The sequence below is a fragment of the Lipotes vexillifer genome, unplaced genomic scaffold, assembly GCF_000442215.2.
Source record: "Lipotes vexillifer unplaced genomic scaffold, Lipotes_vexillifer_v1.1 scaffold328, whole genome shotgun sequence".
In the NCBI taxonomy this organism is placed as follows: Eukaryota; Metazoa; Chordata; class Mammalia; order Artiodactyla; family Lipotidae; genus Lipotes; species Lipotes vexillifer.
This window is the reverse complement of record NW_006799460.1, coordinates 252,376-274,244: the sequence shown is the minus strand read 5'-3', so window position 1 is coordinate 274,244 and position 21,869 is coordinate 252,376. Positions and strand designations below refer to the sequence as shown.

Sequence of the window (21,869 nt, the reverse complement as noted above, 5' to 3'; positions counted from 1 at the left end):
AACAGATGGAAAAATAGGGGGAAAAAAAGCAAGATGGTATATTTAAATCCAAACTATCAATAATTACATTACATGGAAATAAATATTCCAATTGTTAGCAGAGATGGTCAGACTGGATTAAAAAGCAAGAGCCACTATGTTTTCTACAGGAGATTACAAAGACACAAATAGGTTGAAAATAAAGGTTAGGAGACAAATTCCACGCAAACAGTAACCAAAAACAGCTGGGTGGCTGTATTAGCATCAGCAGAAGTTGGCTTCAGAACAAGGAATACTGGCACCAGTGAAGAAGACGATGAATATGATGATGATAAAATAATAATGACAACGAGACTGATTCAACAAGAAGCAATGACAATGCTAAACGGGTAAGCGCTCTAATAACAGAGCTCAAAATACATGAGGCAGGAATTAAAAGGATAAATGTAAAAGTCCACAATTACGTCTGGAAATTTCAACGCTCCTTTCAGTTACTGGACTAGACGGAAGCATCAGAAAGGGTGTCAGCGTGACCACCACCGTCAACCAAGCTGATCCAACGCTCACAGTACACTCTTCCCAACAAAGCAGAACACAAATTCCTTCAAGTGCACGTGTAACATTAACCAAGACTGAACACAAAACAAATGTCAACACGTTAAAAAAAATTCAATCATATAAAGTACGTTCTCTGATTACAATGATAATAGTAATAAAAAGGTCAAAAGGTACAAACTTCCATTTATAAAATAAATTAAGTCAAGAGGATCTAATGTACAGCATGGCGACTATGTTAATAATGCTCTACTGCATATCTGAAAGGTGCTAAGAGAGTATATCTTAAAAGTCCTCATCACACACAAAAAAACTGTTTTTGTAACTATGTATGATGATGGACGTTGTTAACTAGACTTACTGCAGTGATCATTTTGCAATATATACAAATACTGAATCATTATGTTGTACACCAGCAGCTAACAGAATGTTGTATGTCAATTATACCTTAATTCTGGGAACTCCCTGGTGATCCAGTGGTTAGGACTCAGCACTTTCACTGCCAGGGCCCAAGTTTGATCCCTGGTCGGGGAACTAAGATCCCGCAAGCTGCGTGGCACAGCCAAATTAAAAAATACATATACCTCAATTTAAAAAGATATCTAGAAAACACACCAAATTATAAGGAAGTTTAAAAACACACTTCTAAATAACCCATGGGTCAAAGGATAAATCATGCTAAGAGTAAGTATAAAATATTTTGAACAGAATGAAAAACATAACATATCGAAATTTGTGGGATACAGCTAAAGGAATGCTTAGATAGAACTGTAGGGAATAAAACACATATCAGAAAAGAAGAAAGGTCTCAAATCAATGATGTAAACTTCTACCTTAAGAAACCAAGAGGGCTTCCCTGGTGGCGCAGTGGTTGAGAGTCCGCCTGCCGATGCAGGGGACATGAGTTCGTGCCCTGGTCCGGGAAGATCCCACATGCCGCGGAGCGGCTGGGCCCGTGAGCCATGGTCGCTGAGCCTGCACGTCCGGAGCCTGTGCTCCGCAACGGGAGAGGCCACAGCAGTGAGAGGCCCGCGTACCGCAAAAAAGAAGAAACCAAAAGAATAACAAATTAAGTAGAAAGTAGAAAGAAAGAAAGAATAAACCTAAGAGCAGAAACTGATAAAATGGAAAATCAATTAAACCAAAATGTGGTTCTTTTCCCTTTTATTGAAAAGATCAATGAAAATGATAAACCTCTAGCCAGTCTATCAGGGAGAAAAAGAGACAAAACCCAAACCCAAACAACTGATATCAGGAATGAAAGGGAGGGCACACAATCACTACAGATCCTGTGATAAATTAAAAAATAACAAGGGAATATTCTGAACAGTTTCATACCAATATATTTGACATAAAAAGGGAGAATTTCTTTTTTCCCTCAGTTTTACTGAGATACAATTGACATATATCACTGTATGTTTAAAATGTACAGCAAAACGACTTGACTTGCATATACTGTGAAATGATTATGCAAATTTCTTTAAAGACAAAAATCAACAAAGCTCACTCATGAAGAAAGACAATCTTTACTAACTAAACTGGACTCACAGTTCAAAACCTCCCCAACAATGCCAATTCTAGGTCAAGAGAGCGTCACTGGTGAATTCTTCCAAACATTTAAGGCAGAAATAATACCAATTCTATGCAAACTTTTCCAGAGAATGAAAGAAGAGAGAACACTTCCCAGCTCATTCTAAAAGGCAAATATTACCCTGACACCAAAACCACACAAAGACATTGCCCGACAAGAAACTTAGAGACCAATATCCTTCATGAACACAGATGCAGTAATCTTTAGAAAAACATTAGCAAATCCAGTACAGCAATCTATAAAAAAGATAATACACCATAACCAAGTGTGGATTATCCCAGGAACGCAAGGTTCATTCAGTATTTCAAAAATCACCATAACTAATTTTGTTAACAAACTAAAAAAGAAAAGCTCTATGATCATCTTAATAGATGCAGGAAGAGAATCTGTCAAAATTAAATATCCGTTCATGATAACTCTCAGCAAACTAAAAACAGAAGTAAAATTCTTCAACCTGATCTACAAGATTCTTCTCCTATACTTAATGGTGAAAAACTAAATGCTTTCCCCTTAACACTGGGAACAGGGAAGGATGTCTGCTCACACCACTTCTATTCAACATCATACTGATGGCTCCAGCCAACGGAATAAAGAAAAAGAAAAAAAAAGACATACAGATTGGAAATGAAAAAACACATTATTCTTAGATGATGTGATCAACTATGTAGAAAATCCTACAGAGTCTACCAAAAGACCACTAGAATTAATAAATGAATCTTGGGACTTCCCTGGTGGTCCAGTGGTTAAGAATCCGCCTTGCAATGCAGGGGACACAAGTTCAATCCCTGGTTGGAGAACTAAGATCCCACATGCCGCGGGGCAACTAAGCCCAGGCGCCACCAACTACTGAGCCCACGCACCACAACTAGACAGCCCGCATGCCACAAACTACAACTCTGCAACTAAGCCCGTGCGCCACGACTACAGAGCCCACGCACTCTGGAGCCCGCGTGCCACAACTAGAGAGAAGCCCACGTGACGCAACAAAAGATCTCGTGTGCTGCAACTAAGACCCAGTGCAGTCAAAAAATAAATAAATAAATAAATGATTTTAAAAATAAATGAATCTTCACAGGATATAAGGTCAATATACAAAAAACAGTTACACTTCTATAGACTAGCAATAAATGACTGGACACTGAAATTTTTTTAGAAGTACTATTTAAAATAGCAAGAAAAAGATGAAATGCTTTGGAAACGTTTCAATACACTGTGTGTAAAGCCTACATATTGAAGACTACAAAACTATTCTAAGAATAAACTTAAAAACTAAATAAATGAAAAGTCATATCATGTTCATGGACTGGGAGACTCAATATTACTTTGATGTCATTTCTCCCCAAATTGGTCTATAGACTCAACACAGTGCCAGTTAAAATCTCAGTGGGTTTTTCTGTAGAAACTGGCAAGATGATTCTAAACTTTATATGGGAATGCAAAGGACCTAGAACAGCCAAACACTTTTTAAGAAAAACAAAGCCTGAGGATCTTTACTACCTAATTTCATAACTTACTACAAAAAGCTTCAGGAATCAGGACAGTATGGTACTGGCAAAAGCATGGGTGTACACGTAGAGTGGAAGTCCAGAAGTAGACCCACACATACAGCATCAACTGATTTTTGACAAAGATGCCAAGGTATTTCAATGAGGAAAAACAGCATTTTCAACAATAGTTCTTGAACAAATGGATGCCCACATAAAAGGATGAACCTCAACCTTTACTGCACAAAAGATACAAAACTTCACTCAAAATGGATCAAGAATCAAATGCAGAAGCTCAAACTGTACGACATCTAGAAAAAAACACAGGGCAAAAAAATCTTTATAAACTTTGCGTAGCGAAGATTTCTTATACAGAACACAAAAAGCCCAAATCATTTAAAAACTGATGAACTGGACTTGACCAAAATTAAAAATTTTTGATGTTCAAAACACAGCGTTATTGGGACTTCCCTGGTGGTCCAGTGGGTAAGACTCTGCGCTCACAATGCAGGGGGTCTGGGTTCGATCCCTGGTCAGGGAACTAGAGCCCGCATGCATGCAGCAACTAAGAAGCCCGCATGCCGCAACAAAGGTCCCACGTGCCACAACTAAGACCCAGCGCACCCCAAATAAATGAATGAATATTAAAAACAACAACAACAACAGTGTTATGTAATGAAAAGGCAAACCACACTGGGAGAAAATGTCTGAGAAACATACCTGATAAAAGGCTTGTATTCAGAATATATAAAGATTTCTGGCAGCTCAATAGTAAGATAAACCACCCAATTAAAAACATGCAAAAGGAAGGTCTGAACAGTCACTTCACCAAAGAGACAGAAAATAAGCACATGAAAAGATGCTCAACAAGTCATTAAGAAAATGCCATTTAAAACCATAATGAGATAACACTATGAGCCATTATTAGACTGGCCATAATTAAAGGCTATCAATATCCAACTTTGGTGAGGATGGAGATACAAAGGAGAACTCTCATAGGCGGCTGGGAAACAGTATAAGCATTTTGGAAAATAGCATGAGAGGTCTTTATAATGTTAGTCATACACTTACCCACAACCTAGCAATTCCACTCCGAGGTATTTATCAAAGAGAAATGAACTCTGTCCAAACCAAGACTTGTACTCACATGTTAGCAGCAGCTTTATTCACGATAGCCCAAACGAGGAAACAACACTGTCCCTCTATTGGTGAGTGGATAAACTGTGGTTCATCCATACAGCGGAATACTACTCAGAAATAATTAACTACTGATACATGCAAGAACATGATAAGACTTAAAAGCATTGTATTAAGCTAAAAAAGCCAAAGACTACCATTCAGATTATCTTTCTGTGAGGCTGACTCAAGTTCTGCCCTATCGATCTGACAATTCATGGTAGCAGTGACACATTTTACTAGCACAACCACTTTCATGAGGTTCATTACAAAGGAATTTTATATGTTTGCATTATGAACCAAGACTCAACAGAGCAAACATTCGAGATAAGGACGACTGTTGGCAAACTCTTAAATGGTTGGTTTAAATTGGAACTACATGCCTTTGATTAGAACTGTGGTCATGGTAACTATTAAGAGAACCTGGCTCCTTAATGTAAAATGCAAGACTTACATTTTAACAATATATAGGTGAGCACAGACACAAACGCTAATGTCCACAACCAAAAGTCTTTATACATCAGTCAACCTTGAAAACAGAAAAGTAGAATATTAATTTGCTAAGTAGTCATCCTTGCGGCAGGATGCCTGAGGGCTACACAGACCCCTTTAAAGAAAAAATAGGGACTTCCCTGGTGGAGCAGTGGTTAATAATCCACCTCCCAATGCAGGGGACAGGGGTTCGATCCCTGGCCCGGGAATATCCCACGTGCCATGGAGCAACTAAGCCCGTGTGCCACAACTACTGAGCCTGCGCTCTAGAGTCCACGGGCCACAACTACTGAGCCCACGTGCCTAGAGCCCGTGCTCTGCAACAAAAGAAGCCACCCCAATGGGAAGCCCACGCACCGCAACAAAGAGTAGCCCCCGCTCGCCGCAACTAGAGAAAGCCCGCGCACAGCAACAAAGACCCAACGCAGCCATAAATAAATAAACAAACAAATAAATAAAATAATAAATAAATAAATAAAAGAAAAAATAATTCTCCAGAGTACCATCTCCCACTCCCCCACACCAGACTTAAAACTACTTTTGTTACTTAAACAAACACAAATGTAAAATGCAACATAATTTATGTTTTTAAGGCCTTTTTACAACTATAAAAAACCAAGCTGGTCTACAACTTAAATACAAAACCCCCTGAAAATCATTAAAATTCAAATTAACATTATTTTAAAGACACAGATGGGGGAATTCCCTGGCGGTGGTCCAATGGTTAGCGCTCGGCACTCTCACTGCTGAGAGCTGGTTCAATCCCTGGTCGGGGAAATTAAGATCCCACAAGCCTCACAGCAGGGCCAAAAAAGAAAGAAAAAAAAAAAAGGATGATTCGTTGAAACCAAATTGCTAAATTCAACACAGCCGGGTTCTGACAACTAAGTGCAGGCAGGCTCTCCTGAGTCAGGCCTGCACCCCGTGGGTCTCTGCACAATGTCTCAACCATCCCACCTCTTGGCCTGTCTGAATTTGTCCTGCACAGAGCGGGTCACACCTTTGATGGGTCTTTGCTTGGCTTCAGCAGAGAATGTGAATATCAAGACAACTTCTGCTGCTGCCTCAGTAACCCTGAAAAGCAGTGCACCCAGGCCCACAGAAATCAGGGGCAAAGCCCTCCACACAATCTGAGCATGCCCTCCCCCGTTATCAGAATACAAACCGTCAGAGAACTCACAGATCAGGAACACACGCCCACAGCCCCAACAAGGTGTGAACTCTACTGTACAGGATGTATACTGTAAACGTTCTTAAGTCCTGAAACATTATCTGTGGATACAAATCAAAGGAAGGCTCGGTCCTTCATTCAAAAATCATTCCCAGGTACCTGCTCTGTGCCAGGCCTGTGCAGACACCCTGAGATGGGTGAGACAGGAACCAGGGCAAAGGAGTTGCAGTAGAAATTCGGGGTGGGGTTAGGGGGTGCCGGCAGGTCGGAAGGGCTGACGTGCATGCCGGCGGTAAAGGGTAAGAGACTCTGCTCTCAGTTACCCTGGGGCCAGGCCTCTGCTGAGCCTGTTCAGCCAAGCCGCCCTGCCTGGCTCTCTCTCCAACCCCGGATGCTGCTGAGGGGGAAGGTCCTTGCCGATGGGCAGGTCGGGGCCACTGCTCAGTGATGTCTCCACCTTCAACAAGCACCTCAGGCTGTCCAGCAACCTGGATGCCCCGCCAGCTCACTGTTCTCACTGAAACCTTACCCACTCCCTTGCTCCTCCCCAGTCCCCTCAATCCACCCTCGCTCTCAAAAACAAGTTTATAAAAAAATTCTGGCAGCAACTTTCCCAACTTCTCCACGCCTCACCCGACCTTACTTGCACCCTCTACAGGCTTGCCTGCAAATCTGTCCCTTCCAGAGACAGACACTGGCTCTCCTGTCTTAGTGGGACCTCAGGAGGGCCACCATCTGTCTACCTTACTGCTCCCCGACCCCAGCCTCAAGCTCTGCCTCCTTGATGCCGAGCCGAGGTGAGAACACAGGCGACCGGGGCTCAAGCGCTGCTGGCACTCACTCCAGAAGCTGGGGCTGCCTTATGAATGTGTCTGAATTACCTGTAACCCAGCAACTCCACTCCACAGATAAACACTCTGTGATGACTGATTTTGTGTGTCAACCTGACTGGGCTCAGGGATGCCCGGAGAGCTGGTAAAACCTCACTTCTGGGGGTGTTTGTGAGGTGTCCCCGGAGAGATCAGCACTGGAATGGGCAGGCTGAATACCGAAGCCGGCCCTCCCCAGTGAAGATGGATAGCGTCCATTCCTCTGAGGGTCTGAACGGAATAAAAAGACAGAGAGATGTCCACCTTCTGCCCTCGGACACCAGCACTTCTGGTCCTCTGGCTTGCAGGATGTGCATAGTGAGACTTCTGGCCTCCATAACCACTTGAGCCAGTCCCTACAATAAACCTCCTCTTCTTTTCTTTTCCCTATCTATCTAACTATCTATCCATCCATACATCCATCCATCCATCTCCTGTTGGTTCGGTTTCTCTGGAGAATCCCGACCGAAACACACCCTTAAAAAAACTCTTACAAACGAGTACCAAGAGATGGATATATAGATGCCCGACAGCATTTTTTTTTTTAAATAACTGCAAAACCCAGAAAACAACTCTGTATCTTCCAACAAAATTTAAGTGGTATTTTTTAATGGGCATTTTGTTTTCGATACTGGGCTTTAATTTTTTCCCCCAGTTTTATGGAAAAATAATTGATGTACATCACTGTAAAGTTTAAGGCATACAGCATGATGGTTTGATTTACCTATATTGTGAAATGATGACCACAATGGGTTCAGCTAACACCCATCTTCTCATACAGATAGAGGAGAACCTTTTCCCTTGTGATGAGAGCTGTTAGCGTTCACTCTCCCAGCAACCTGCCTATGAGCCATACAGCACCGTCGGCTACAGTCACCATGGGGTACATCACATCCCAGGGACATGCTTATCTTGCAGCTGGAAGTTTGCCCCTGTTGACCACCTTCTCCAATTCCCCACTCTGTCACCCTCTGCCTTCAGTAACCACAAGTCCGATCTCTTTTTCTCCAAGTCTGGCTTTGGGTTTGTTTTTGTGTTTTTAGATTTCACATGTAACTGAGATCATACAGTATTTGTCTTTCTCTGTCTGACTTACTTCACTAAGCATAATGCCTTCAAACTCCATGTCTATCCATGTTGTCCTAATGGGAAGGCTTCCTCATTTTTTATGGCCAAATAACATCCCATTGTTTTTATGTATGTGTGTGTATACAAACACACACACACACACACACACACACACACACACACACCTTCTTTATCCATTCACCCAACAATGAACACTTAGATTGTTTCCATGACTCGGCTATTGTACATAATGCTGTTATGAACATGGTGCTGCAGGTACCTTTTCAAGTTAGTATTTCACTTCCTTTGTATATATTCCCAGAAGTGGAACTGCTGATGCATATGATAATTCTGTTTTTAACTTTCTGAGGATCCTCCATACTGTTCTCCACTGTGGCTCCACCATTTTACAATCCCACCAACAGTGCAACGAGGGTTGCTTTTCTCCACATTCATGCCAGCATTTGTCATCTCCTGTCTTGCTGATGATAGGGCCCTTCTAACAGGCCTGAGATGATATTTCACTGTGGTTCTGATTTGCATTTTCCTAATGACAAGTGATGTTGAGCATCTTTTCATGTACCTGTTGGCCTTTTATATATATTATTTAGAGAAATGTCTATGGGTCCTTTGTCCATTTCTTACCTGGCTTATTTGGTTTTTTGCTGCTGAGTTATATAGAGCTCTTGAAATATTTTGGATATTATCCCCTTATCAGATATATGGTTTGCAAATATTTTTTCCCATTCTGTAGATTTTCTCTTTTTTTTGCGGTACGCGGGCCTGTCACTGCTGTGGCCTCTCCCATTGCGGAGCACAGGCTCCGGACGCGCAGGCTCAGCGGCCATGGCTCACGGGCCCAGCCGCTCCGCGGCACGTGGGATCTTCCCGGACCGGGGCACGAACCCGCGTCCCCTGCGTCGGCAGGCGGACTCTCAACCACTGCGCCACCAGGGAAGCCCTGTAGATTTTCTTTTTCACTTTGTTGATGGTTTCTTTTGCTGTCAGAAGTTTTTTGTTTTTTTGTTTGTTTGTTTGTTTTTTCTGCGGTATGCAGGCCTCTCACTGTTGTGGCCTCTCCCATTGCAGAGCACAGGCTCCGGACGCGCAGGCTCAGCGGCCACCGCGCACGGGCCCAGCCGCTCCACGGCATGTGGGATCTTCCCGGACCGGGGCACAAACCTGTAGCCCCTGCATCGGCAGGCGGACTCTCAACCACTGCGCCACCAGGGAAGCCCTCAGAAGCTTTTTAATTTGATGTAGTTCCAGTTGTTTATTTTGTATTTTGTTGCTTGTGCTTTAGGTGTCAAATCCAAAAAGTCACTACTAAGACCCATGTCGAGGAGCTTTATTCCTAGGAGTTTTATGGTTTCAGGTCTTACATATTAAGTCTGTAATCCATTTTGAGTTAATGTTTTTGAGTGGTCTAAGATATGGGTCAAGTTTCATTCTTTCACATGCGAATATCCAATTATCTCAGAACAATTTATTGAAAAGACTGTCTTTTCTCCACTATTCAACAAAATTATTGATGAATAAATTACACTATAGCAACACATTGGATTATATGTGAATTGTATTATGTGAAAAATGAATGAATTATATTAGGGAAAATGAACAAACTGCAGCTACCCAGACAGCATGAGGAATCTTATAAACGGAGAAGACAGCATAAGCACACACCCCTTTCATAAAGGTCAAAAACAAACAAAAATAAATAATTTATTATTTAGAGATACACATATAGGCAGTGTAACTTTCTTTTAAAGGGTTTAATAAAGTAAGGGAATGATCAATACAAAAGGACAGAGTTTACCTTGGAAGGGGAGAAACAAAGATGGAGCAGGGAAGAGCACACAGGCACACAGGTGGTAGGGATGGCCTGATTCTGAATGCTGACTGGTGTTCATTTTATCATCCCTCATAACATGCATACTGTAGACATAATTCATACATATATATCAAATATCACATAGTAAAAAAATAAAATTTAAATGGGAGGAAAAACCTCTGCCCACTACCAGCTCTTTCCTTCATTATTTCAGCATTTCCAAGTCCCTCGTCCAGCTGGGCCTGTCCTCCCCTCACAGTCAAGCGTCTGAAAGATCAGCCCCTTAACTGGACTTTCTCTGTTTCCTCTCCACTGAGTTATTCTTCACACAGTTCAGCCGGGCTTGCGCTCCAACTGAACACAGGCCTATCAAAGGTCACATACCACTTCTCTGCTGCCACACCAACACTCTGTGTCCTTTCTCAGCTAACTTTTCTCAGTGTCTGTCAGGACTGCTGGCAGAGTGTCCTCCAGGGGCCTCCCAGGCTCTCCTCGTCCTGCTGATGTACCAAAGCTACAAGGCTCTGTCTCCTCTGCCCACTCCCCACGGGCCACTTCTCAGGGCTGTTTATGCAGCTGAGGACCTTGAGACAAAAGGCAGGCTTGCTTACTGCTTACAATAAAAGGGCCAGATCCCCGCCCGCACCCCCGCCCCCAGCCCGTGCTCCTGAGCTGGGACACAAACCCCCGTACCCCCTGCACCGATGCGGGCCTTGGGGAGGCGAGGGGGTGAGGAGAACGGGATGTTCCTGCTGTGCCGAGTAACAAAGTCCTTCGTCTCTGACTCAGGATTCTCAAGTCTTCTGCCAGCACCCATGCGACAGGAACAAGTCAGCTTATTACCTTCAGGTAGGGTAAAAAAAAACTAACCCCAGACCGAACGACGACGACCTCGTGCTCGCCACACTCTCTTGCTCATTCTACGTCTCCGCCGTCTGCTGCTCAGCCATGTCTACCTCCACTGCCAGGTGTTCCCTAGAAGCCTCCTCAGGGCTCCACTGCTCCCTCCACCCCCTGACTTGAGAAGAGGAGTAAAAACCATCTGTTTGCTTGTTTTTTAAATTGAAGTATACAGTTGATTTACAATGTTATGTTAGTTTCAGGTGTACAGCAAAGTGATTCAGTTACACACACACACACACACACACCGTTTCAGATTCTTTTCCATTATAGGTTATTACAAGATACTGAATGTAGTTCCCTGTGCTATACAGTAGGTCCCAAAAGCCACCTGTTTTAATGACTGTTGCATGAATGACCAGCACAGGACATCTGAGACAAACAGCCTGTAACCTAAAATTGCAGATCTTGAAAAAAATTTGGGATTCCACTGACAGAAGTAAAGTCAAAAGACCTGTTTAACATATATTCAGATGGGGGGTGTCTAGCAATGTCCCAATAACAACTTAAAAAGAGAAGTCAATGACATCTACATCAATAAAGTTAGAGGACGAAAAATTAAAAGATATCATTTAAATAGTATAAATAAGGGACTTCCCTGGTGGCGCAGTGGTTAAGAATCCGCCTGCTAATGCAGGAGACATGGGTTCGAGCCCTGGTCCGGGAAGATTCCACATGTTGCGTAGCAATGAAGCCCGTGCACCACAGCTACTGAGCCTGCGCTCTAGAGCCCGCAGGCCACAACTACTGAGCCCGTGTGCCACAACTACTGAAGCCCGCGTGCCTAGAGCCCGTGCTCTGCAACAAGAGAAGCCACTGCAATGAGAAGCCCGCGCACCGCAACAAAGAGTTGCCCCTGCTCACCGCAGCTAGAGCAAGCCCGCACACAGCAATGAAGACCCAACGCAGCCAAAAATAAATATAATAAATAAATTTAAAATAAATAAATAAATAAATAGTATAAATAAAAGTATCTATGGGTAAATGATTGTTTTAAAAAGGTGCAATGGGGGACCTCCCTGGTGGTCCAGTAGCTAGGACTCCATGCTCCCAATGCAGGGGGCCTGGGTTTGATCCCTGGTCAGCGAACTAGATCCCACATGCCGCAAAGAAGATCCTGCAGGTGGCAACTAAGACCTGGTGTTGCCAAATAAACAAATAAATAAAAGGTGCAATGGCATAATACAGAAAAATATGAAACACTTATAAATGGAGAAAGACCCCATACTTACGGGATTAGAAAACTCAGTATATTTCAAAAGAAGTTCATTCTTCTCCTACTGACTTACAGTCAGTGCAAAAATCCTGGTCAAATCTCAACAGGGTTTTTTTTTGGAGGGGGGGTGGGAATTGATAAGATAATTATCATTTATACAGAAATGTAAGGAACCAAGAATAACCAAGACATTTTTGATGAGTACAAGGTAAGAGGGCTTTCTCTCTGAATACATTTGTTACAGAGCTACAGTAATTACCACAATATACACAGCAAAGGAGACTGAGTAGCCACTGTGTTCTTCACCACCACGTGCTTAGTTAAAAAAAGGCCAGTGCCACTTAAGAGTGTCCTAGATCCTGCAAAATCATTAATTGTATTAAATCTCAACCTTTAAGCACATGGCTTTTGAATATTCAATGTGATGAAACGGCAAGTCTGCATAAAGCATTTCTGCAATGTTCCAGAGAAAAGCACTGTGCACTGTGAGCTGAATGAGCCACTCTGTCCATGAAACATCAATTTTACTTGAAAGAATGCCTGACAGACCAATCTATGCTTATTCAGACTTGGATACTGTCAGACATCTTCTCAAAAATGAATGAAATAAGCCTGTCCCTTCAAGGAAAACAGCTGATGCTACTTGTGGCCAATCAAAAAATCTGAGCTTTCAAGCAAAATTGGAAGTTTGGAAAACCTGTATCCATCACTGTGGACTTGAATGCTTACCCACATTTAGAGACCTTTCTGATGTGATCGGTGGTGGCAGTGCCAAATGTGACTTTAATAAAAAAACAACCTGAATAATGAAAGGTGTCACTATCTCAAAGACCTCCCTTACTCAGTAAACTGCTATTTTACAAATGACCAATGTGTGGTGCAAAATCATGTGTGGGTAAGAGGTTCACTGAGAGTGCAAGATAGACAATGGGTTTCAATTTAACAGTGTAGGAAAAATTCTCTGATATCATTTCAGATTCTACATTACAGCTAACCATTAGGAAACTATTACCTGTCATGGTTTGGTGTGGTATCAAAGAATATCCACAGTTATCTGAAAAAGCCATTAAAATATTTTCTTCATATAACTTCAATCAAAACAACCTATCACACAGAATGAACACAGAAGTAGGTATGAGAATTCAGCTGTCTTCTATCACCCAAACATTAAGAAGATTTGCAAAACAGTGCTAGTCTACTTACTATTTTTGTTTTGGAAAATAGTTTTCATTAACCCCATGATCCCACAATTCCTTTCCTACATGTATATACAACAGAATGTGTGAACGTGTGCTCCAAGAGCATCATTCGTAATAGCAAAATTTGGAAAACAACCAAAATGTAGTATAAGTTCACAAAGGTGAATAGTATATAGTCATGAAAATGAAAAAACTACAACATTTATGAATCTCAAACATAATGCTGAACAAAATAAATCAGACAAAATAATGCATATTGCGTGATACCTGTATAAAGTTCAGAACACCAGAAGAACAGGACAACACAGCTTAGGGACGGAGGTGTGGGTGCTGTAACTAAGAAAGAGCAGCTGGAAAGACTGCAAACTCTGCAGAGAGGGGCGGGGGCGGGAGGGACACAGAGGGGATCTAGGTGAAGGGCAGTGCTTGACTTGTGACCTGCACCGTAGCAGAAGTAAACCCAAACAGATCAGCAATCACAGGAAGTGACAAAGATTAATTTCGCCATTAAGAAGCTTCTCGGGGCTTCCCTGGTGGCTCAGTGGTTGAGAGTCCGCCTGCCGATGCAGGGGATACGGGTTCGTGCCCCGGTCCGGGAGGATCCCACGTGCCGCGGAGCGGCTGGGCCCGTGAGCCATGGCCGCTGAGCCTGCGCGTCTGGAGCCTGTGCTCCGCAACGGGAGAGGCCACAACAGTGAGAGGCCCGCGAACCGCAAAAAACATAAAAAAAATAAAAAGTAGCTTCTCACGTGGCGCAACTGAAGATACCACACATGGCAACAAAGATCCAGTGCAGTCAAATAAATAAATAAATAATTTAAATTAAAAAAAAAAAAAGAATCAGAAGAAGAGGAGCTTCTCAAATGCAAATCAAAACCACAACGAGGTATCACGTCACACCTGTCAAATGGCTGTTCTCAAAAAGGCCACAAATAACAACCACTGGCGAGGCTGTGGAGAAAAGGGAAGCCTTGTGCACCACTGCTGGTGGGAATGCAAACTGGTGCAGTCTCTGTGGGAAACAATGTGGAGGTTCCTCAAAAAACAAAAAATAGAACTACCATACAATCCAGCAATTCCACTCCTGGGTAGATAGCTGAAGAAAACGAAAACACCAATTTGAAAAGACACATGCACCCCAATGTTCACTGCAGCACTACTGACAACAGCCAAGACAAGTAAGCAACCCAAGTGTCCATCGACAGATACTAGATAAAGAGCGTGCGGTACACAGATATACATGTATACAATGGAATACTACCCAGCCATTAAAAAAAAAAAAGAAATTTTGCATTTGCAACAACATGGGTGGACTTGGAGGGCATTATGCTGAGGGAAATAAGTCAGAGAATGACAAATACTGCATGCTATCACTTACACGTGGAGCTGAAAAATAAAATCACCGAATATAACAAAACAGAGGAACAGACTCGCATGCAGAGAACAAGCTAGTAGTTGTCAGTGAGGCGAGGGAAGGGGGAGGGGCAAGGTCGGGGCAGGGATTTGAAAGATACAAACTACTATGTATAAAACAGATAAGCAACAGGGATATAAGGATATATTGTATAGCACAGGGAATACAGCCAATATTTTATACTAACTATAAATGGAGTATAAACTTTAGGAATTGTGAGTCACTATGTTGTACACCTGCAACTTACTGTGTATCAACTTTACCTCAATAAAATAATAAATAAGTGGCTTCTCAAAGGAGACCAAACTGAGTACACTTCTATGCTGACTGCACAAGGACACTTACAAGATGCAACGCAGAGCAAATGAGAACAAGAGGCTACGGAAAGGAGAGGAAGGGAGGGAGGGAGAGAGCTCCTCGACCTGCACAGACAGTAAACAAAAAGCCCTGAGGAGGGGCCACCACAACCAAAGGAACAATGTACTGAGATTTAATCATTCAACTTGTATTCATCCAGCACAGCCTTGAAACCTAGAGAGCAAAAATGGAAACATTTACAAGAAAAAAGGACAAATACACAGGCACAGTGGGAGGTGTTAACTGACCTTACTCAGAAATCAACAGATTAAGCACAACAAAATTAGTTAAGAACACAAAAGGATCTAAGAATACAATTAACAAGGGGTTGATCTAATGGGAGTACACAGAGTCCTCTATATAAACGCTGAGAGAGCATTTTCAAGCACACATGGAACTTTTATAAAAACCTAACCACATATTAGTGTAACTGACTGATAAGGGGTCACTGTAATACATGCCGTGATCTCCAACTGTAACAGCATTCAATTAAAAGTCAATATGATTAAAGGTGATCTGAGAGATATATGTTTGGATATTTAGATACTTCAAAACAATTTATGGTTAAAAACAGAAATAATCAAAACTGGGTAACACTTAAAATTGAGCCAATACAAGTAGCAATTCAAAATCCAGCGCAGTAATTAGAGGTTTGCAGCACACGTCAGGGCAGAGTAAGAAAAACTGATGAGAAGAACTGCATGTAGAGACAGAAGAGTGGCCGCAGAGAAAGAAGAGACGAGACCTGTGGTGGCCTCAGCAGGGCTGCGTGGTGAAGGTCGCCTGGCCATCAGTGAGTGGCACTGGGCTGTCTCCCATCCTCCCCCCAGCAGGCGGGCTGAGCAAGGCCAGGTTCCCGCCAGGTCTCTGGGGTGAGACAAGCACAGGAATGCAGCTGGTACCCAAGGCGGCTGGTACCAAGCTCAGGCTCCCCAGACACTTGTCAGCAGCCCTGAGAAAAGGCCTAGAAAACAGCAGCCCTGAGAAAAGGCCTAGAAAACGGAGAGCCCCCCCACACTGACACGCACCATACCTTGTCACGGCATCCGTACCCCACTCCCAAGAACAAGAAACTGGGAGAACCACATGTCTCAACTTACTGACAGCGTCTGTCTGTAATTTGGGACCCTGTGGTGCTTGCCATCACTACCTTTCAGCACACTGAACAGAACAGAACATCTGTGGAGGGATAAACAAGAATCTGCCCACAAGCAAGCCTCTGGGAAGACAGAGAGGATGGTGAGGAGACAAGGTAGAGGGATGGACTCTGCACCACTCTCTCTGTGCCCCGGAACTTCTATCAGAGACACCACAGCGTTAACCAATCAAATACTGCCGTGCACGCATACACACGCACACACGCACGCACACACGCGCGCACACACACACACACACACACACACACAGTAATTAATGAAATAGACAAAGTGAAAGAGATTTTAAAAATTAAAAAAAAGTTCTTTGAAAAGACGAAATCAACAGACTTCTAGAAAGACTGGTTAAAAAAAGAGAAAGAAAAAGCACAAATATGAGGAATAAAAAGAGCTGCATCTACAGGTATGGTAGGAATTGAAAACAGACCACCCACACACAACTTCATACCCAAAACTGACAATTTCTAAGAATATAATTTACCACGACTAACTCGAATAGAAATGGAAAACCTCTTATCACTTAAAGAAACTGAACCAAAAGTTTAAAAGTTACCCAGAGACATGCCTGTCTGTGAGGGGAGCAGGAGGAGGCTGACAGCAGGAGGGGCGAGGCCACAGGCAGACGACGCTAGAGCATCTGCACTCTGCTGGGCGTGAGCCGGAGGGGAGCAAAGAGAGGGAATGAACAGCAAAAGCAACAAGGCCCTGCAGAGGATGGACAGGGGTGGGCACCTGGGAGGCGACTTCCCTCAGCCACAGGGGTGGGAGACCAGCCCTGCAGGGCCAGGTGGGTGGGGAGTGTTTGGAAAGAGAGGAGAAGGAAGGGTGTGCTCCATCTCTGCATCTGGGGGCGCAGTGACAAAGCCAGGGCGGCACGCTGGACGCCCTTCCACGACCCGGCACCTCGCAGTCGGGAAGCAGGGCCCCAGCGGTGCTTTTCTCCAGTCACGTTCTGCCAGGCAGGTGCAGCACTGAACCAGGCCCCAGGCAGATGAGTTAGGCGGCTTTCCAAGAGAGAAACGACAGTGAGCTCAGAGGGACCTGATGGTGGGAAAGGGACCGAGGAGGTCCAAGAACTATGGCAACGGAGGACACTCAGGCAAGTGACCTAGAAAGACAGGATCCAGTCAGATGTGTGAACCGAAGTCCTCTTAGGTGTGTGGGCAGGACAAGGTCTAGGCACAGAAGAGGAGGTCTCTGGAGAAATGGACAACGTGGAGCTGGGAGGCACAGAGCAGGGAGAAACGTCAGTGCCCCACCACGACTTCCGGTAACAGAATGCGTATCTGCAAGAGAGCAATTCAGCTCCGGGTCCACTGTCCGTGCTCAGAGCCCTTACCCTGAAGATCAGAGACAGTGGGACAACACACAAACTCATAACTCTGGGCCCACCAGAGAGCACAAAGGACCGGCTGAATGGGACAAGTGTGACAGGCCACCTGGGGACAAGGCGAGGAAGGAAGGCAGCCATGAGTGGGTCAGAGGCCACAGCGCAGCATGTGACAAGTCCTTAAAGGTTGGGTGTGGCCGGTGGGACTTGCCGGGCGGGGCCCTTCTCTGGGAGCCGACAGAAGCCTTCACTGCTGGGGTGGTGGGCGGTCTCCACCCGAGGCCCAGGCTGATCCTCCGAGAAGAGGGGACCGAGCCCTCCAGGAGACAGGCCCAGGACCCACACGGACACGAGCACAGGCCACACCCCGAGGCCCCTACAGATGCAGGCAGAGTCTGGCTGCCACACGGCAGGGGCAGGATCACCAGGAAAGCTGCACCCCAAAGCCCGGGCACAGGACTGCCCAAGGCTCAGGCCGGACAGGGGAACCGAGGAAACACCAGGCAGGAGGCTCTCGCTGCCGGCACACGGCGCGGGCAGAGTGTGGAGAGAGACCCCGCGGCCCGCACAAGCACAGGGGGCAGCAGCCCCAGGGCCCGTCAGACTGGCCGAGTGGGCCCCCTGCGTCTGCACGTGCTGCCTGGCACTGCCCCCAGCGAGAGCGAGGAGCAACAACACTGAAGGGAGAAGCAACACCAACTACACAAACTCTTCCAGAAAAGAGGAGCAGGAACACATCTCAACTCACTTTACGAGGCCCTGAAAGACACAAAAGACAAGAAGACTTTAATGAGCCTCCATGGGCACACCCTCTTCACAAGCACAGACGCGAAGTTCTCAACCAAACGCGACACGGACAAAGCATGTCCACGGAAAGACATGTGCAAGGACGTTCACAACAGCTTGACGCAAAAAACAGTCCAAATCTGGAAACAACAGAAACGTCCATCAACGGTTAACAGGTAAACAAACTGTGGTATATCTCTACAAGTTATTCAGCAATAAAAAGGAACAAACGACTGATGCACAACTCTCAAAGCACAACACCAAGAAGTCTATGGGACACTCCAGAAAAAGCAAATCCACGGGGACAAAAATCACGTCCGTGGTTATTACGAGGGGCTGGGAGGAGGGGAAGGGCTGCCTACCAAGGTGAACAAGGGAACACCTGAGGGTTCTGTATCTTAGCCATGGTAGTGGTGTTTACACAACTGTATAAATCTGTCAAAACTCAGTGAACTACATACACTTTAAAATGAGTGAGTTTTACTAGATGTAAATTACATCTCATTAGTTTAAAAAGTTCAGCCATTTTAACCAGCTTGAGCAAAGAGGCCAACTGTACAAAAGCAACAGAAGGTTTACGTCTACAAACATAGGTCAACATTATACCTCTGTGATCCCTGGGGTCACTTTTTTGATGAGAGAAAGCCTCGTGTGTTGATCCATTATCCAGGACAAACTGGGAGTCAGGAAATGAGACTCCCCTCGTGGCAAGACTAGTTATGGGAAATGACAGGCATTTTCTTGCCTCCAAAACCAGGATGAGCAACAGCAACCCTTCTCCCAAAGGCACAGTCAGGCCAAAACACAAGAGCAGGACTGGAAACAGGAAGACACGGCAAACTTCAGGAAGCAAAGAAAATGCGCTATAGCCGGGGGAGACTCAAGAATGCTGACTGGAAGTGAGCAGGGAACAAATGGGTATCAGTAAGCTAAACAGCCTTCCATTAAAAAATGGAAAAAAGACCAAATACTTTAAGTGGACACAGGAAGAAAACAAAAGTAAAATAAAATGATAAAAGCACAAAGATCCGAGGGTGAAAAAACTTCAGATCGACTATGCCATCTTTTTAATCCCTAATTCCAGATTTATCCATTTGTTTATTTATTCATCAATTCAAATATTTTGGGTACCTAAAACATGCCAGGCTGGCACTGTTCTTGGTAAGAAAATACACAAAAAGAGCTGTCCTCTTGGAGCGTACAGTCCAATGAAGGAAAAAGACAAACAAAATGAATAAGGAAAATGCACAGTATATTAGACAGAAGTGCTAAGGAGAACAGCGCAGGAAAAGGGGTGTGTGTGGGAAGAGGCTGAGCGAGAAGTAAATTTCTATTTTGATAAACAACAGATTTTTGAGTTTTAGCTACTAGAGCACTACTATAGAAACTGGCAGCCGAGCTGGGGTGCTGCCTTCAAGGAAACCCTAAAACAGAAGTCACTGGCTCAGTGGCGGCAGCGAGGGGGCTCAGGCGAAGGGGCAGCAAACTGTTGGCAACCAACGTGGAAAGCAGTCCCAGGTCAGGAAACAGAATGTGGTGCTGGGCGCCGCTGTCATCGGCCACGTGCAGAGTGGCATTAGCAGAAAGACAACAGCCCAGAAAACAATCATCAAGCAGAAATCAAAGGAACAGAAGAGCCCTGGAACATGGGGCCTCAAATGGCTGCAAAAGCCAACTCCTTCCAGAACCCAAAGAGCAGGTTTGAAAGCCCTTTCGGAACCAGGGCCCATGAAGACACCGTCTGGGCTAAAGATCCTGATGTTCTCAAGAAGGCCTCATTCAGCTGAGGCAGGGAATCAAGGGAAAAGGGGGGGGGGGGGCAGGGGAGTCCGACCTGAGAATTGCATCTGGGAAAGAATTTCAGGCGAGTTACCAGCGCATGGAATTGTCTAGCACTAATAAGCACACGAACGCCTCTAGCTTTTCACCAAACTACACTGCCAAAGACATCCTGAGACCAGACTTAAAAAGCCAAAACCCACTCTTCAGGCCCCCCAAGCTTGCTGACAGGGCTGTCTGACCAAGGAGGGCAGGGCCCTTCCTACTGACTGCAGGTGTCATCAGGAAGGGTGGCGGGGACCCCAGCCGCTGGAGCCAGGGACGAGGAGATGGCACGGGAGGGAGTTCCTCCAGAAAGCAGAGCCAAATGAGCCATCTCGCGCGCCGCTCCGCTGGGCCAGGCACTCACCGCCGGCGGGTCGAGGCTGCCGCGCCGCTCCTCGTTCTCCACGGTGCGCCGGCAGTCCGGGCACACCCACAGAGGCAGGTGCAGCACGCTGTTGCCCTTGGGCGCCATGGACAGGGCCAGCTTGCTTGCAGTCTTTACTCCACTCTCTAAGAACGAAGAGTCTTTCCGCTCGCTTCTGCACAGAAGACAGTAATCCCCAGCGGGGTAGGGTGGTGTTCTATGATTCATGCCAAAATTAAAAGGAGTCTGGAACAGAAAAAAAAATTGTATTTTCAAAACATGAGCCCAAGAAGGGTCGTCTGCACAGTAGAGAAATCATCCTGAAAATCCTGAAGACAGGTTCGAGAGAGGGACACCTGGGCAACAGGTGAGCAGGGAAGCCCGAGTGCACATGGGATGGAGCTGTCAGGACCCCCAGGCCTCTCTCCCATCTGGAGTGCCCCTACCGTGAACCCATCAGGTGGGAAGGTGCACCAGGACCCATGCCAAGCCTATTCTGGCTGGAACGTTGCCCAGATGCTCCCCCAGCCCTGCCCAGCCAGCAGCCCAGCTCTTCCCTCAGCCCATGGCTCTCTCCCTGTCTTCCTGTACCCAGGCTCACACAGGCCATTGGCTGTTCTTGTTAACTGGACTACGTATAAGCATGTACACGACTGGTGCCACAGCTGACAGAGTGCTCTCAAATGGGCCCCAGGCTCCATTATCAAAGCCTGGAATGACCAGGTATCAGGTGCTTAAACAAGGAGGCTGAATGGATAAATGAACAAATGAGTGATTAAAAGAGTGAATAACAGGACTTCCCTGGTGGCGCAGTGCTTAGAAATCCGCCTGCCAGTGCAGGGGACACAGGTTCGAACCCTGCTCCAGGAAGATCCCACATGCCACGGAGCAACTGAGCCTGTGCGTGCCACAACTACTGAGCCTGAGCTCTACAGCCCGCAAGCCACAACTACTGAAGCCTGCATGCCCTAGAGCCCACGTGCCACAACTACTGAACCCGTGTGCTGCAACTACTGAGGCCTGTGCACCTGGAGCCCGTGCTCCGCAACAAGAGAAGCCACTGCAATGAGAAGCCCGCGCACTGCAATGAGGAGTGGCCCCCGCTTACT

The 21,869-nt window shown here is 45.2% G+C and overlaps 1 protein-coding gene across 3 annotated transcripts in view; it reads right to left on the bottom strand.

Moving 5' to 3' along the window:
- Positions 1-21,006, bottom strand: part of FAM193A (family with sequence similarity 193 member A) — a 98,886-nt gene extending 77,880 nt beyond the window's left edge. Inside the window, exon 1 of one of the 3 annotated variants that reach the window (XM_007471621.1) lies at positions 20,764-21,006. In XM_007471621.1, the coding sequence (XP_007471683.1) occupies positions 20,764-20,988 (225 nt within the window). In that variant the 5' untranslated portion in view covers positions 20,989-21,006. Of the gene's footprint in view, positions 1-20,760 lie in introns of all 3 variants that reach the window. The other 2 variants (XM_007471619.1, XM_007471620.1) reach the window with 2 other exon arrangements.
- Positions 21,007-21,869: the final 863 nt, after the last annotated feature.